This window comes from Balaenoptera borealis, assembly GCF_965194805.1.
Source record: "Balaenoptera borealis genome assembly, contig: HAP1_SCAFFOLD_2283, whole genome shotgun sequence".
Lineage (NCBI taxonomy): Eukaryota > Metazoa > Chordata > Mammalia > Artiodactyla > Balaenopteridae > Balaenoptera > Balaenoptera borealis.
Window position 1 is genome coordinate 1 of NW_028122010.1, and position 17827 is coordinate 17827.

The following is a 17827-nucleotide window of genomic DNA, read 5'->3' on the forward strand; positions in this document are numbered from 1 at the left end:
AGAATGGGAAGGTAGAAATAAAATCATCTTTATTCACAGACAACATGAACATCTACATACAAAAATCTGACATCTTCAAAAAAGTTACTAGAACTATTAAATGAGTTTAGCAACGTAGCATGATAGGAGATCAAAATGCAAAAATCAATTGTTTTTCTATATGCTGGGAAGAAATAGAAGTTGATTTTAAAGAGCGATACCATTTATGATAACCTCAAAAATTATGAACTACTTAGAGAAAAATCTTACAAAAGATATGAAACACCTATACACTGAAAACTAAAAAACAGTGCTCAGAGAAAGTAAAGGAGACCAAAATAAATGGAGATACACCTTGTTCATTATTTGGTAGACTCAATGTTGTTAAAATGTCAATTCTTCCAAAACTGATGTATAGATTCAATGGACTTGCAATCAAAACCACAGGAGGCTTTTTTTTTTTTTTTTTGGTAGAAACTGACAAGCTCATTTAAAAACTCAGAGAGAAATACAAAGTACCTAGGACAGTCAAAACAACTCTGAAAAAGAAGAAATTTGGTAGGCTAACACTACCACCTGATTTCATCACTTATTTTAAAGCCACAGTAATCAAAACAGTGGGGTATTGGCAGCCAGACAAATAGATCAATGAAACAGAATACATAGAGTATTCAAAAATAAACCTCCGGACTTCCCTGGTGGCGCAGTGGTTGAGAGTCTGCCTGCTAATGCAGGGGACACGGGTTCGAGCCCTGCTCGGGGAGGATCCCACATGCCGGGGAGCAACTGAGCCTGTGCACCACAACCACTAAGCCTGTGCTCTAGAGCCCGTGAGCCACAACTACTGAGCCCACGTACCACAACTACTGAAGCCCACGCACCTGGAGCCCATGTTCCACAACAAAGAGAGGCCACTGCAATGAGAAGCCCGTGCACCATAACGAAGAGTGGCCCCTGCTCGCCTCAACTAGAGAGGGCCTGCGTGCAGCAAGGAAGACCCAACGCAACCATAAATAAATAAATAAATAAATTTATAAAAAAAAAATAAAAAATAAAATAAACCTCCACATACAAGGGCATTTAATTTATGACAAAGGTGCAAAGGAAATACAGTACAGAAAGGATAGCTTTTTCAACAAATTGTGCTAGAACAAATGGATATCTATATGCAATAAAAAAATAGGAATTTGAATATACACCTCACATTATATAAAAAATTGATTCCAAATGGATCATAGACCTAAATATAAAATTAAAACTGCAAAACTTCTGAAAGAAAACATAGAAGAAAATCTTTGTGGCCTTAGGTAAAGGAGTTTACCTTTGTGGAGTTAGGTAAAGATTTCTTAGATACGCCACAAACAGCACAATACGTAACAGAACACTGGTAAAATGGACTTCATCAAAATTAAAAACTTCTCTTCCAGAAACACTTAAGGGATGAAAAGACAAGCCATAGAAGAAATGTTTGCAAAGGACATATCTGACAGACAGATGTATCTGGAAAACATAAAGAACACTTAAGATTCAATAAGAAAACAATCCAATTTTATTTAATGGGCAAAAGATTTAAATTGACATTTCTCCAAAGATATACAAAAGGCAAATAACCACATGAAAACATACTCAACATCTTTAGACATTAGGTAAATGCAAATATCAATTTGATACCAATACATACCTATTAGAATGACTAAAAATAAAAAGATGACCTGTAATAGCCAGCATAAAATTGAAAGAATAAAGTTGGAGGACCAACAATACCCAACTTCAAGATATTTTATAAAGCTACAGTAATCAAGATAGTGTAGCACTGGCAAAAGAACAGAAGCAATGGAACAGAAGGGAGCCTAGGAATAGATCCACATGAATATAGACAACTGATGTTTGACAAAGAAGCAAAGGCAATACAACGGAGCAGACAGTCTCTTCATCAAATGGTGCTGGAACAACTGGACATCCATATGCAAAAAAATTAACCTAGACATAGACTTTACACCCTTCACGAAAATAACTTAAAATATCTGGATGACCTTGGGTTTGGCAATGACTTCTGTGATTCAATGCCAAAGGAATGATCTATGAAAGAAATAATTGATAAGTTGGGCTTCGTTAAAATTAAAGTTTTCTGCTTTGTGAAAGACATAGTCAAGAGAATGAAAAGACAAGCCACTGACTGGGAGAAAATATGTGCAAAAATATATATCAAATAAAGGACTATTACCAAAATATATGAAGAACTCTTAAAATTCAACAATAAGAACACAAACTGATTAAAATGGGCCAAAGACCTTACCAGACACCTTACCAAATAAGATATTCAGAGGACAAATAGCATATAAAAAGATGTTCCACACTGTATGTCATCAGGAAAATGCAAATTAAAAAGAGATATCACTACACACCTACTAGAATGGCCAAATTCTGAACACTGACAACACCAAATGCTGGTGAGGATATGGATCAACAAGAACTCTCATTCACTGCTGGTGGGAATGCAAAATGTTACACCCATTTTGGAAGATAGTTTGGCAATTTCTTACAAAATTAAACATATTAGTAGCATACACTCCAGCAATCACGTTCCTTGGTACTTAAGCAAAGGAACTGAAAACTTAACATCCACACAAAACCTGCACGTGAATGCTCATTAACAACTTTATTCACAGTTCCCAAAACGTGGAAGCAACCAAGATGCCCTTCAATAGGTGAATGAATAACCACATGAAAACATATTCAACATCTTTAGACATTAGATAAATGAAAATGTCTGTTTGATACCAATACATAAAAATATCCATACAATGGATACAGTACATCCATACAATGGAATATAGTTTAGAACTAAAAGCAAATGAACCATCAAGCCATGACAAGACATGGAGGATGCCATGACAAGACGTTAGATGCCTATTGCTAAGTGAAAGAAGCCAATCTGAAATAGCTACTGTATAATCCCAGCTATATGATACTCTGGAAAAGGCAACAATTTGGAGACAGTTAGAAGATCAGTGGTTACTGGGGGTGGGGGAGAGACAAACAGGTGAAACACATGAATTTTAGGGCAGTGAAAATACACTGTATGATACCATAATGATGGCTACCTGTCATTACACATTTGTTCAAACCTACAGAATGTACAACACCAAGAGTGAACCACAATGTAACTATATAGCAAGGACTCTGGGCGACTATCATGTGTCATCATGTGTCAAAGTAGATTCATCAGTTGTAACAAATGCACCACTGTGGTAGGAGATGTGAATAATGAGGGAAGCTATATGGGGGTGGAGGGTATATGGAAAATCACTGTACCCTCTGCTCATTTTTGCTGTAAACATAAAACTGTTCTAAAAAATAGTCTGTTTAAAAACAAATAAATAAATAAATAGATTGATGACACCAAGTATTGGTGAGGACGTGGAGAAACTCAACTGTCCTACACTGCTGCTGAGAATATAAAATGTTATTATCACTTGGGAAAAGTTTGGTAGTTTCTTAAAAATGATCCAGCCATTCCAATCCTAGGTATTTATCCAAGGGAAAAAAAATAAAGGAAATATATGTCCATATAAAGATTTGTACGCAAAAGTTCCTAGAAGCTTTGTAATAGCCAGAAACTACAAACACAAATGTCCATCAGCAAGTGAACGGATAAACGGATAAACGAATTGTGGCTTATCTAAACAATGGACAATAAAAAGGAATTACCTATTGATACATACAACATGCATAAAACTCAAAATAATTATGCTTAGTAAGAAAAGAGTACATACTTTATGATTACATTTATATAAAGCTCTAGAAGTACAAACTAATGTTTGATCAGCGGTTACTTGGAGGTGTGATGGGAGGGAGGAATTACAAGGAGGCACAAGGAAACTTTTAGGAGTAATGGAAATATTCACTATCTTGACTGTAGTGACAGTCTCACAAGCATATGCATTACATCAAAACTTCAAATATGTACAGTTTATTGTATCTTAATTTTACTTCAATAAAGCTGTTAAAAATATAATTTACAATAGCATCAAATGCCATGAAATGTTTAAGAATACATTTAACAGAAGATATTGAAGGCCCCTACACTGGCCTTCAACAAAAGTATAAAACATTGCTAAAACCTTAAAGACCTAAATAAATTGAGAAATATACCACAATCGTGAATTAAAACTCTCCAATATTATTAAAATATCAATTCTCTCCAAATTGATTCATAGATTCAATGCAATCCCAGTCAAAAATCCCAGTAGGCTGTTTTGTAGAAACTGGTAAGTCAATTCTAAAATTCATGAATATATTTACAAAGAACCTAGAAAAGGCAAAATATTCCTAAAAAAGAAAAGCAAAGTTAGAGAATTCATACTACCTGATTTCACGTATTATTATAAACCTACAGAAATAGACAGTGAAGTATAGGCATAAGGATAAGCAAATAGGTCAATGAAAGAGAATAATCCAGAAATAGATCCACACATAGATACACAGCCATTTGATTATCAATAAAGACACCAAAACAATTTAATGGGGAAAAGAAAGTCTTTTCAACACATAATGTTAAAGTAACTAGATAAATGGAGGTTAAAAAAAAAAAATCAACCAACCAATCAACCTGGATCCCTACATCAACTATACACAAAAACTAATTCAAGATGGATAACAAATATAACCATTAAAACAGAAGCTCTAACCATTTCTAGAAGAAAATGTTTTAAAAAACCTTCACCACCTTGGGCAAAGATTTCTGAGGACTTACAAAAGAAATCACCGTAAAAGAAAAAAATGTTAAATTAGACTTCTTTAAAAACCTCTATTAATCAAGACATTATTGATCTGATAAAGGATATGTATCTACAATGCATGAAGATCTCTCACAAATCAGTAATAAGACAAACAATCTAATTTTTTTAAGTAGGGAAATGATGTGAAGAGACATTTTACAAGAGAAGGTATAGGAATAGCCAAGAAATACTTGAAAAAGTGCTCATTTAGGGAAATGCAGACTAAAACCACAACAAGGTACTACTACACACTCATAAAATTACCAAGTGTTGGCAAAGAGGTGGAAGAACCAGAACCTGCATACATTGCTGGTGCTGGTACAGTCGCTTTGGAAAACAGTTTCAGTTTTCTGATGAAGTTAAATATGCACTTACCATGTGACCCACAATTACTCGTAAGTATCTACCCAAGAGAAATGAAAACACAAGTTCACAGAGAGGCTTGCACATAAACATTCAGAGAAGCATTATTTATAATGGCCCCAAAATGGAAATCACTCATACGTCCATCAAACTGTAAATGGATATGTGGCATATCTGCACAATGAACTACTATTCAGCAATAAAAAGTAACAAATTACTGACACATGATGCGTGATGAATCTCAAAAACATCATGCTAAGTAGGGATCAGCAAATTTTTTGTGTGTAAAGAAACACAATATTTTAGGCTCTACAGGCCCTACAGTCTGTCACAACTACTCAACTCTGCCACTCTGTTGCAAAAGCAGACCTAGAAAATAAGTAAACCAATAAATATGACTTGTGATATTTGAATTTCATATAATTTTTACATCATGAAACATGATATTTCTTTTGATTTTTTTTCTTCAACCATTTAAAAATGTAAAAACCATTCTTAGCTTGTAAGCAATACAAAAACAGGCAATACAAAACCAGGCCATTATTTACCAACCCTTGTATTATATGAAGGAAGGCACACACAAAAGTCTAGTAATGTATAATTCCATTTATACACCAAGAGGCATTTATCCCTTCCTCTCTTTTCTTTATCTATGATTAAATGAGCTAAAGTAAAAGAGCCTAGCACATGATAGGTATTAAATAATTATTATCCTTTTATCTATGTTCCCTATACTCCTCTTTCCCCCTCCATCTTTCTTTATAAAATGGGTTAGTCCATCTCTCTAAGGCATTGAAATTAATAATCTAATCTGTAATAAATAGAATATAAATGGATTGAAAGTAAATGTATAAGAAAAAGTCTATAAACACAGCAAACATAGTGACAGTAGGTAGGGTAGTAGAAAGACTTATTTCTTAAACACTACTAAGTTAATTTTTTTTTAATCTGCATTATTTTTTAAACTAAGGCCTGCAATTCCTAGGGGCATAGTGGAATATTTTACATTTCTGAGGGAACCACAGCGGTACTTGACATATGTTGAACACCATGAACTATTAGGTTGAAGAAGTTCAGTTTCAACCTTAGATCACACTATTTCTTTTGATGATGTCATATCTTAGTGAAGCTGGATTTTCCAGTGGTGGTTGTGATAAAAAGCAAGTACGACCCCAAAACAATGAAGAACAGGAAATGCAGGTGGTAGTGTCTAATTTGATTCCAAAGCTTGAGTAGTTGTGCAGCACCCAAAATGCACACATAGCCCATTAGTAAGTAACCGTGGTTATTGAAAACTAATATTTAAAAATTTCATAAGTTATTTTTTTCTCAAATGGCTACTAGGTCAGGGCATAAATAGTCATTAAGATGTCTGCACCTACTATGTGAAAAGGAACTGTTATGTATTTAGGGCACCATGAAAAAATTGCTGAGATAGAAGTTTGCCTTAAACCTACAAAGTTTGGAAAGCTCTGCTCTAGTTGTACCTGTCCACAAGTGTGTGTGTGTGTGTGTTTGTGTGTGTGTGTGCCCATTTGCATTCAATCATGATAATCAACATAATACTTTTCTTGTACTTACCTCAGTGCTCGAAGCAACTAAGGAAAATTCACGAGAGAGGTCAAGCTTAATGCCATCAAAATTTATTTCCGAAGGCCTTGCAACTGGGTCAGCACTGAAAACATAAGATGGTCTAGGCACCCCATCTTGATTTACATTAGATTCCATTCTGCAAGAATAACAGTAACTTTCTTAGATAACCTTAATAAATCAGCATATAAGCTATCCATAGTTTATAAAGTCTGTGAGTCCAGCCCGCTACTTCTTGCCATGTAACTACATTTCCAAAAGGAAAACATTAGACTATTTCATCTATAACATGATGACCCATGGAAAAGACAAAAGACAATTATTTACAGATTCTAAATCAAATAATACTGGATACAGCTTACCACTACTATTCATGTGCTGCAACCTATGGGTAGATTCAGCCAAAGAGATTTCATGAGTAAAGGTAATCCATAAAGTAAGAGAGTATAAAACATTCAGACTCTGCCTGAAATCCTCTCAGAAGTCAAACGGTAAGGGTGGAGTAAATTATAACCTTGTATTATTTTAGTTATTTAGTGTCTTCTGAAGAATGTTACTTACAGACTTTGTAATGTTTTAGCAATTAGGAGTCAGTAATCTGGACAATTACTTTCAACTGAATTCTTCCAAATAATGCAAGTAAAAAGTGAAATAACGTATGTGAACATATTCAAAACAGTACCTGATACATCACAGGTCTTAAAAATTAAGGTGAACATGGAATAATGCATCAGTAAACTATTACAACTAAATTAAACATCAAGTCACGAAATTTAAAGGTAAACTTAGGGGTAACCTTCACTGATAAAATATTAACATTAAGTGATACACACACACAATGGAATATTACTCAGCTATTAAAAACAATGAAATCTTGCCATTTGCAACAACATAGTTTGAACTTGAGGGTATTATGCTAAGTGAAATAAGTCAGACAAAAACAAGAACCATATAAAAAAAATATTAACATTAAAATATTTACTGAGAATCTACTAGGTGCACAATACCAGGGAGAAATGGAGAGAGCACTCTATTCTTTGAATATTATAAAATATTCAGAACAGTGACTGCCCACTAGAGTTCCTGGCTCAAGAAGGTAGTTAGTAATGGGCAACCATGGGGGTTAAATAAATGAGCCAAAGATGGCCCCTGTATACTGGCCCTGCGTTGTTTACTTCTTCACAGCAGGCCAACATCATTAGTTCAAAAACCCAGTGAGGTGTCAAACTCAAATTTTTACACATCTGTTTGCTTTACATATAGCCAAAATAAGCTCATTTTTAGCCATTTAGAGCCCAACTGGTTCCCACAAACCATGAAACTGCACCCAACCATCTGCTAGCCACAGATGAAATCCAGGACGATAAGACCCCAAGCCACTGCTACCCTTTGGGGTTCTCTGACATAGTGACTGGCCACTGTGCTGCTGAGCAATATCACTTACCCAGAGCTCCCTCTCCTATTACCCCCACCCCTCCCCAATTCCCTTACCCTCTTCCCCTTCTAGGTGACTGGCCCTTCACTCTAGTCTCTGGAAAGTCTCATGCTGTGGGCAACTTCCCAAGCATGCAATCCTGTCAAAGCGCTACCCCAGTAAAGCTCCTCGTGTGTTACTGCCACCTTGCAGTGTATCTTTTCCCTTGATCAGTCCTGAAACCCCCCAAATTCAATACAACAGGGCTGTTTTTGGTTTTGTTTTTCCTAAATTGCAAAAAGAGTTAAAGAAATTACACATTTACCTTCAACAAAACCCAGCAAACTACAAGATCACCCAATCATACAATTAAGTTTAATATCTTTATTGCTTTTTTTATTGTATAATCAGTGATGTAATCAAAATGAGAAAATTACTTAAATGCAGTTGATAGAGTATTTCAAACATGCAATTTATGGGTGAAAATTAAGAGAAAAGGTATCTGATAGAATAAAAAATAATCACTGATCTAGAATATGGGAGAAAAGTGTGCAAAAAAATGAAAGTACTGGCTTGACATTTCATAACTCAAATTTCATAGAAATGCCCAGGAAACTGGAAGGTAAGCTTCAATCTTTGCCTTCAATTAATTTTTGGTTAAAAAAAACATATTGATAAGTCTTTTATGAAATTACTAAGTTAAAAAGAATATTGTACCTCCTTAAAAAAGTAAGGTTACAGTAGTTTGTACGTGCTCATATGTTCAGTTTTCAATGAATAAACTGCCTCTTAACAATTATAAAATTAATGAGATGTACTATCACTTCCTGTACTTTTAGTTAACTTCTACTTATGTGTGGCCTCCCCAACTAGACTAGAAACTTCTTGAGGGCAAGGACATCGTCTTATACTACTTTGTATGCCCTACAACAAATTCAGAGATTTAATGTGATAAAAACTCCGTGTATAGTGGCTTAATAATAATAAATAAAATCCTCTCTGCAAAAAAAAAAAAAAAAAAAAAAAATTGGTCTTACTCTTTTCTGATATTATCTTTAGCAACAGCAAGGTTCAAGACCTCATTTCTCATTTCAGAAGGCTGTTCCCACGACTGAGAAACAGCATATTTTATCTTCTCTCCAGTGAGATTTCATGGTTGAAGACTGATGAAAAATAAAATCTGCTACTGAATGACGTTTCTGAATGTCATCCACAAAATATAGTCTCAAAAAAAAAGTCTTCACAACTGATGAGTCCTTTACATTATTTTGCAAGCTGAAGTCTCAGGTCTTGGACATCTAATAAAAAGTACACACTGTTATGCTGCTTCGGGGTGAACATGCTACCTTGTTTTAAGAACAAAAACAAACCTGAATTTGATCACCTTGGGAATTAAAAACAAGCTAACCTATAAGGCATGACCTTTTGTCAATTAGTCCTGCAGTGAGGAATACTAAAGAACTGCACCAGGCAGGAATCACTGAGCCAAAAAGTAGAACGAGATGGGGGAAACCTCCCAAACTGGGGGATGACAGCAGTCATTGCACTCGTCACACACACCCCCTTCCGCTTAGCACTGCAAAGTCCAAGAAGGGCGAGCCCCGGGCAGCGGCAGCAGCCTGTAAATAACTGCACAGAAGGCCACCACACGGCCCCCATCCCTCCCAAATAACAGCACGTCACTTGCCGAGCGAACTGCTCACCTTAGGGATTCAGGACACCAGATTTGGCAATGGAGGCCTGATCCTCAACACTAACAGAAGCAACAATAATAAAAATATTAATGATTGCAAATACTTAGTGCCTACTATACACCGGCACTTTCTAACAGGTTTACATGTTATCATTTTATCTTCATAAGAGCCCGAAGAGGTAGGTTCTATTATTACCCCCTCTTACAGATGAGGAAACTGGCCCAGAAAGATTAAAGACGTTGCCTTACGTCACACAGCCAATAAGCGGCGGAGACCAGATTTAAATCCTAACGCGAGTACAACGGCTCAACCCCCCAAAGCGCACCCGCTGGCCCAGGCGTCTTCATTGCTCCGCAACCCAGTTCCTGAGAGTAACCTCAGGGGTGTCCCGAGCCCCGTCGGAAGGTGCTCACACTGCCTGAGACCTTTCCTCACCTCACCTGGTATGTGCGCAGTCCCCCACCTCCTTCCGCGTACCCTCACTCTCAAACGTTGCCCTGCCGCCCCAACCTGGGAGCTTCACCGACTTATTTTCGTTTTCAAATTCAAACGGAACGCTGGGAGTGGGCGGAGCTTCCGGAACGACGCCCCGGAGCGCCGCCGGCTAGAGCTGTGGGTTTCCCACCCGCTCCCGGGAGAAGCTTTCAAATTTGGGGGCGGGTCTCGGAATGCCGGGCGACCAATGGGCGGAAGCGGCCTGGTGAGCGGCCAGTGGGCGGAGCTTCCCGCGGGTCTCTGCTTGCCGGGCTGGGTAGGGCGCTGCCTCGGGGCTGCGGTGGGTATCACCCTCTGTTGGCGGCGGCGCGGATCTCGGATTCCATCCTGGAGACAATAAAGACGTGGCGGAGGCCCCGAGGTGAGGTAGCTGCTACACTTAGCCCCGCGACTACACTAGGGACCAGCGGACGAATGGCGGGCCTTGTCCTTGCGGGCCGGAATAGGCTCCGCATCGGGAGAGTCACTTAGAATGAGCGCTGCCCGCACTCGGAGGGTCACTTCCTTCGCTGCATGATCCTACCTGTCGTCCACAGCGGCCCTCGTGGACGAGATACATTTTTCCCAGACAAGATTTTCAAAAGCATTCTTTCTCTTTTTGTTTTTTTGTTTTTGCCATTCTGAAAATATAAAGCAACTACCGGCGTGAGGCGCTGTACTGTGACAATCTTCCATGCATAGGCAAGGTCTTTGCAGTGCCCGAAATGTAAGTGCCAGTACATCTTATCTGCTTCTTTTAAAGTGATCCTCTTCTTTTGATGCGGTGTTATTACAGTCATATGACAAGTATTTACTACTTAGGCCATCTCTCCTTGCTGTACTTCATTTTAAAGAAAAGTAACTGCTAACGTTAATTGAGCATTTACCTTGTGCCAGTCATGGTGCTAAGCGTTTGAAACTGATTGTCGTACTGATCCTGAGAACAACCCTGTGAGGTAGGTACTGTTATTATGCCCCTTGTATAGGTTTCGAGGAAACTGAGTTCATATGATTAAGTAATTTGCTCAAAGGCATACAGCTATTAATGGTGGAACTGGGATTTTAAACTCAGCTGAATGACTTCAAGACCCACCCTCTCACATGTGATCTTATTTTTGACTCTTTCACTTGGTTAGTAGCATTTGTAGAATAGTACCTGGTTTGATGAGCTTACTGTCTTCCTTTTCTTATTCTATATTTATATTTCCCATAACCTCCCCCTTCCTTCGCTAACTTCCCACTGTCTCCTTATTCAGTTTGCCTTCTTTATCCACAAAAGAATCATATTTGTGGTGAGCCAGTTTGGAGTAGAGAAGAGGATGCAGGACCAGGAGTAAAAATGAACAGAGAAAGTAGGTGTGAAAGGGAAGAAAGGAGGGAAGATAGAATAAAACTGTGTTTTACTGTTCCGGCTGGAACTTAAGTCTTTAGGGGCCTCTGTGTCAAAGTCTCCACTTCTACCCCTAAATCTGCCCTTCCTGCCGTACCTCATAATGCCTTTATTGCTTTTACTAGCTGTTACTGATTTCCAGCTCTTGAGCCCTCCAGGTGCTACATTTATTTATGTTCAGCAAAACAGACCCTAACCCTCCAGGAGCTTATATTCTAATAATTGAGAAAAAATTGCAAAGACAAATAATTGAGAAATTACAACTGTACTGAGTGGTTTGAAAGAAATGTTTAGAGCTGTAAGACTGTGTCACAGGGGAACCTGAGCAAATAATGTTTGATCTGGATCTCCAAGGGTCATTCGGCGTTAAATAGGTTTAAAAAGGAGAGGAGTAAGTACTCCAGGCCTAGGGAACGTAATACCAGGCACAGGGGCAGGATAATACTATACAAAATCCAATGGATTCTCTGTCTTATTTTATTCTAGCTCTCAGAAGCATTCCACACAGTTTGTTTCATCCACACAGTTAAATGTTTCAGCCTTGAAACTTCACTTGGTCTCTGGGTCAGCAAAAGGTCATTCTCTCCTTGTTTACTCTTAACCTTAATAGCTGCCCAGCTTAGTCTCCTTTTCTGTCTCTTCTACCTAAGCTCTAAATTATGGGAATCCTCAGAGCTTGGTTTTGAGCTTCCCCTCTCCCCCACCTTTTTCTCTCCTCTACAGTATTCCTCTTGGCAAACTCATCAACTCCCATGGATTTAAATATCTTTATACTGATAACTCCTAAATTCCTTATCCTCCCCAGACCTCTCCTCTGAACTTCAACCAAATGCAAATATCTCATTATCCACTTACCATCTCCACCTGGATGTATAACAGACATCTCTAACTTAACATATTCAGTATGGGACCTTGATTTTTCATTCCAAAACTTAAAGCCTCTCCTCCCAAATCTCTGTCTCGGTAAATGACACCACCATGTATCTACCCAGTTACTCATGAGAAAGAATCATTTTGAGTCTTCCTTTTCCCTCACCACTCTCATCCAGCTCATAAATGTATCTGTTGTACTTTTGTGTTGTAAGTGAAATAAATGCTCCTTTCCCTTTTCATTGCTCCGACCACTGCAGCCTCCCATCTGGTCTACCTGCTTCAGGTCCTGTTCTCCATTCTTTATAGGGCAACGAAACCAATCTTAAAATGGAAATGATCATGTCAGTCCTTAGCTTAAAGCCTTTCAATGAATTTTTAGAATAAAATCATATTTATATGGTTCAGTGAAGAAAAGGTGCAAAAGAATATACAAAGTATGCTAACTTTTGTGTAAGCAAGAAGGAGAAATGAGAGTCTACATACTTATATGTATGTATACCACACACCCATTTTTGGCCTATTTTTGAAGATAGAAATACAAAAACTATAAAACAGAAAATTAGTTGAAAATGGTTATCTATAGGGGATGGGAATATTTTGCAAGGATTAGTGATGGGAGTGTGGCTCTCTGAATAAACTTCTTTTTAAAAAGAACAGGACTTCCCTGGTGGCGTGGTGGTTAAGAATCCGCCTGCCAATGCAGGGGACATGGGTTCGATCCCTGGTCCGGGAAGATCCCACATGCCGCAAAGCATCTAAGCCCATGAACCTTACTGAGCCTGCACTCTAGAGCCCGCAAGCCACAACTACTGAGCCCATGTGCCACAACTACTGAAGCCCGTGTGCCTAGACCCTGTGCTCCAAAACAAGAGAAGCCACTGCAATGAGAAGCCCAAGCACTGCAATGAAGAGTAGCCCCCGCTCGCCGCAACTAGAGAAAGCCCACGTGCAGCAACGAAGACCCAATGCAGTCAAAAATAAATAAAATAAATTAAAAAAAAAGAGTTTTGCCGTTTCAAAAAATTAAATCTAAAACAATGGAAGTAAAAGCAAGCCCTAAAATTTAACACAAAGAAAGAGATGAACTTACCTGTATATCAAATTGTCAGCATAGCCACACAGAGAAAAAGAACTTGTTCAATTAACTTGAGCATAGTCCTCTATATACTGGAGTTAGGAGTTGTGGGGTCCAATGTAAGAGCAAAAGAAATGCAAAGAAATCAGTAACTTGGTTTAGTAGGTTTGATGTTGAAAGGGGTATTGGTTTAGTAATTTTGAATCTATTATACATGTGTTATAGGAAAAAGCAAAGGAGTAAATATATTCATGTTGTTTGGTACCAGGGTTCTCACTGTGGGAGAAGGGAAATAACAAATGTGGTATGATAGAAAGTAAGGAAGAACCCCATGATGATGGATTTGAGTTGGTAGTAGAATGACATTATTATTATTATTTTTTTATCTTAATTGGGTCCATTGAGAGGGCCTGAAGGCCTGGAAGCCCTGGCACCCCAGTAACAATGAGCACCCCTAGGACCAAGCCACCCAAATGGTTTCTAAATACCATTTATCACTAAAAAGAACCAGTACTCCTTGGAGAAAAGGCTGATTCCAGGACTGGAGCAGGGAAATTATAAAGTGAGCCTAGAACATTCTTGTCAGAAAGCAAAGAAGTCCTTAGAGATTAATAGGGTCATTTCAAAAGGACACTGGATCTGGCCTAAAGGGGCTTCCACTAACCATGCTTGGAACAATTTGAACATCAAAAAGAATAAGAATAATGATGGTAATAGATTAAAACCGGTTTAATTTTTTAAGTCCTCTTCGTTAGGGGGATGGATGGGGGAGAAAAGGACTAACAATGAAAAGCTCTTCTTTACACAAGAATGCCAGTTAATGAATGCAAAAAGAATAACAAATTAAAATATTCCCCATATTGCAACTCCCATTGTAAAAATTGACATAGATAAAGCTTATCAAAGAATACTAAAACAATGGATAAAGGGTGCTAAACCATTGGCTAAAAGGTTGTTGGGGAGCAGGATATTAACACTATCTCAAAGAATCACCCTAGAGATTAACTCTTAATTAGGGGAAAAGGTAACTTTACAATGTAGAGATTTATTTATGAGACATACCTTAATCAAGTGAGGAAACAACATCACCAGTAATGGGACTATCTATCACCTGGTACTATTTGTGCCAGCAATGTTTAACCTGAATCTAATCATAAGGAAACAATCAGAAGGTAGAGCATCTTACAAGACCACAGACCCAGGCTCTTCAAAAATGTCAGTGTTCGGGAAAGAGAAAAGCAAAAGGTGGTGGATTGCTTTAGTCAGGAGACAGATGTTGCTAAATGAAATTCATGAATCTTGATTGGTTCATAGATTTTTTTAAAAAGTAACTGCAAAAAACAATTTGTGGACAATTGTGGAAATATAAATATGGACTACAATGTACGTGATACTGAATCAGTATTAAATTTTGGACGTGTGATAATTTGTGACTATGTAGAAGCATGTCTTTGTTTTGGGGATATGTTTGCTTCAGTATTTAGTGGCAAAGTGTCACAGTGTCTGCAACTACTTACCTTCAGAAGATTTGGGGGAAAAATAAAACAAAAACAAAATAGAAAGATGTTAGGGAGAACAAAAGAACAGAGAACAGAGAAAATAGAACCAAAAAAGCAAATGTAGCAAAAAGTTAATAATTTGTGGATCTAAATAAAGGGTATAGTGATGTACATTGTGCCACTCTTTCAACTTTTAAAAACAGCTTGGAGCTTTTCTAAAATAAAAAGAAGAGGGAAAAAACTTTCTAATTCTTTACAATGGCCTACCAGGCCCTACAGGACCAGGCGCCAGCCAATCTTACTCCCCACTTTCTTACCTTTGTGCAGTGAGTTGATCTACTCTGGGTACCTCAAACACACCAGGCTGTTCCAGCATATGTGAACCTTTGCATGGGTTCTGTCCACCTGAATTCTCTCCTCCCCATTCATCATGTGGCTCACTTCTCTTCCTCCTTTACATCTCATCTATATAATATTACCTGCTTAGAGAAGACTTTCTGTCCATCTTATCTCAAATGACCCTCTTTTTATTTGCAGGCTCAATTCCATTTTCCTACTTTTTACAACCAGCAATTATTATATTTTTTATAATAATTACTATATGTCTGGTTTTTGTTGCCATTGTTGTTCTCCCACCTCCTAAAGGTAAGTTCTATGAGTACAAAAACTGTGTTTCTCTTTGTCACTGATGTATCCTCAATGACTCCATAAATACATGGTGATCAAACAAATATTTGCTGAACAGTGAACGAAGGCTGATGTGGCTGGGGTGGGTGGATACCACGGAGAGGGACGGGCCAAGGCTAGATCCCACAAGACTTAGTCAGCTAAGTTACTGATTTGGGTCCTTATTCTAAGAACAATGAGAAATCAATGGACTGTTGTAAGTGTGCGCACTATACAATACGATTTGCCTCTGTGTTTTGAAAAGGTTAATCTCCTGGAGCAGAGAATAAAGGCAGCCAAGGAGAATGCCGTTGAACCAGCTAGGAGGCTATTGCAGGCATCCCAGCAAGAGGTGACAATAATGTGGACTTGGGAGATGCCTGAGCAGATGCAGAAGACTGGACGGATTTCAGAGGTATTTTTTTCCTACGTTTTCCATTTCAGCACCAGCCACTGGGTTTTCCCTTAGAAACGTAGAGCCAACTTGACTGGGAGATGCTTAAGATTTAGTCCCCATTCCAAATAATTCCCTTGAAGTGAACATTAACATAAGAGGAAAAAATTGTTAAGTTACATCAAGCCGATGGTCACAGCCTCTACTGGTGGTAATAGCTAACTTTTTATGTGCCGGATACTATTCTAAGCACTTTACACTCATTCAATCCTACATACCCTATATTTTGTTATTAGTATCCTGCATTTAACTGAGGAGAAAACTGAGACATGGCACTATTGAGGAATAGTAAAGGTATCTGCTACATGGAGGTGTTAGGTTTAGTTCAGGTAATGTTTGTAAAGTACTTATAAAAGTGGCTGGCACATGTTAAATAATAACTTGTTGTATAAACCATAAACAGTGGAATTGGAATTGGAATCTGGGTAGTTAGGCTGTAGAGTCTGTGCAATTAACCACTGCATTCTACTGCCTCTTAAAGTTTGGACTGAACACCCTTGGAATTCTATTAAAAAGACTGAGTGCCTAGCTCCTGCTGCAAAGCCACCTTCAAACGCAGGACTAACATAGTTTTTCAACCCCAAAACTCAGTATGTATTGATTACAAAGGTTTGAATGAAAGGTTCAATGAACATTTATCGAGCACCCATTACGCAGCAGATATCTCTACCCTTAAGACGTCTTCAGTTTAGAGCAAGCCTTTCTCAGTCTGAGATTTCAAGAGTTAATCCCTAGTTCCCTAAGGCACCCACTGTATGTAATGCATTAATTTCACTCCTGTGTCTCTAGAATGGTATTACTTCTGTACCATCCTGAGAAAATTGAAAAAATAGTCACACAAATAATTCTTTTATGTCCTGTGGTTTATGTGGGGAACTCCATGCACAGTTTCAAAACAGTATGACAAATGTTATGGTAGAAGTGTACAAGGAGTAATAGCTGCAGAATGGGTATGATTTAAGAGTGACACCTCTGAAGTTAGGCAGATTTGAGTTTGAGTATAAGCTCAGCCACTTACAGGAAGTGACCTCAGGAAGGATATTTAACTTCTTAAAGTCCCATAAAGGTGTGAGGATTAAAATAGAATTTGTGAGTTATTTAGTAAAGTCCTGACACATCGTGTGTTTCATCATGGTGGTTATTTTTATTAAGTCTGCTTATTAAGTCACTGGAATGCAAGCTCATGAATGTCTGTCTAGGACCACTATAGCCCTGACACCTAGAACAGTGCCTTGCATATAACAGCCATTGAATAAATATTTTTTGTATTTAATAAATGGCATCCAGCAAGGAAGATCTCATAAAGTGGCATGTAGGCTAAAATGAATGAATGGGATTTGCCAGTGAATTGCAGAGGGAAGCCCTTCCCGGCAATGAAAACATATGAGGCGAGGAGAAAAAAGACAAGAGCACACAAAAGTTTACAAAAACTGTAAGTGCATAGTTCAGTAAAACTGTGAGTATAACGAGAGTGGATAATATCAGGAGATGAAAAAAGTAGGTGGGACCTAGAGCCTGAAGAGCCCTGTATAACTGCTAAAAAGAGTTAGAACTACTAAAGTTTATAGGGCATAG

The 17827-nt window shown here is 38.0% G+C and overlaps 1 protein-coding gene and 1 long non-coding RNA gene across 8 annotated transcripts in view; one reads left to right on the forward strand and one right to left on the reverse strand.

The window, feature by feature from the left end:
* Positions 1–85: 85 nt before the first annotated feature.
* LOC309622366 lies at positions 86–10414 on the reverse strand. The gene is made up of 3 exons (XR_014240765.1): positions 10262–10414; positions 1042–6852; positions 86–662 (listed from the first exon to the last, which is right to left on the reverse strand). It is a non-coding gene; the product is annotated as an uncharacterized lncRNA (long non-coding RNA).
* Positions 10415–10532: 118 nt separating this feature from the next.
* The window catches only part of LOC309622365 (uncharacterized protein), a 34662-nt gene continuing 27367 nt past the window's right edge, over positions 10533–17827 (forward strand). For 2 of the 7 annotated variants that reach the window (XR_014240763.1, XR_014240764.1), the window contains exons 1-2: positions 10550–11022; positions 16064–16213. Coding sequence is in view for 3 of the 7 variants with exons in the window: in XM_082409452.1 (XP_082265578.1) it covers positions 10990–11022; positions 16064–16213 (183 nt within the window). In the remaining 4 variants the exon portion in view is untranslated. Of the gene's footprint in view, positions 11023–16063; positions 16214–17827 lie in introns of all 7 variants that reach the window. The other 5 variants (XR_014240761.1, XM_082409452.1, XM_082409453.1 and 2 more) reach the window with 5 other exon arrangements.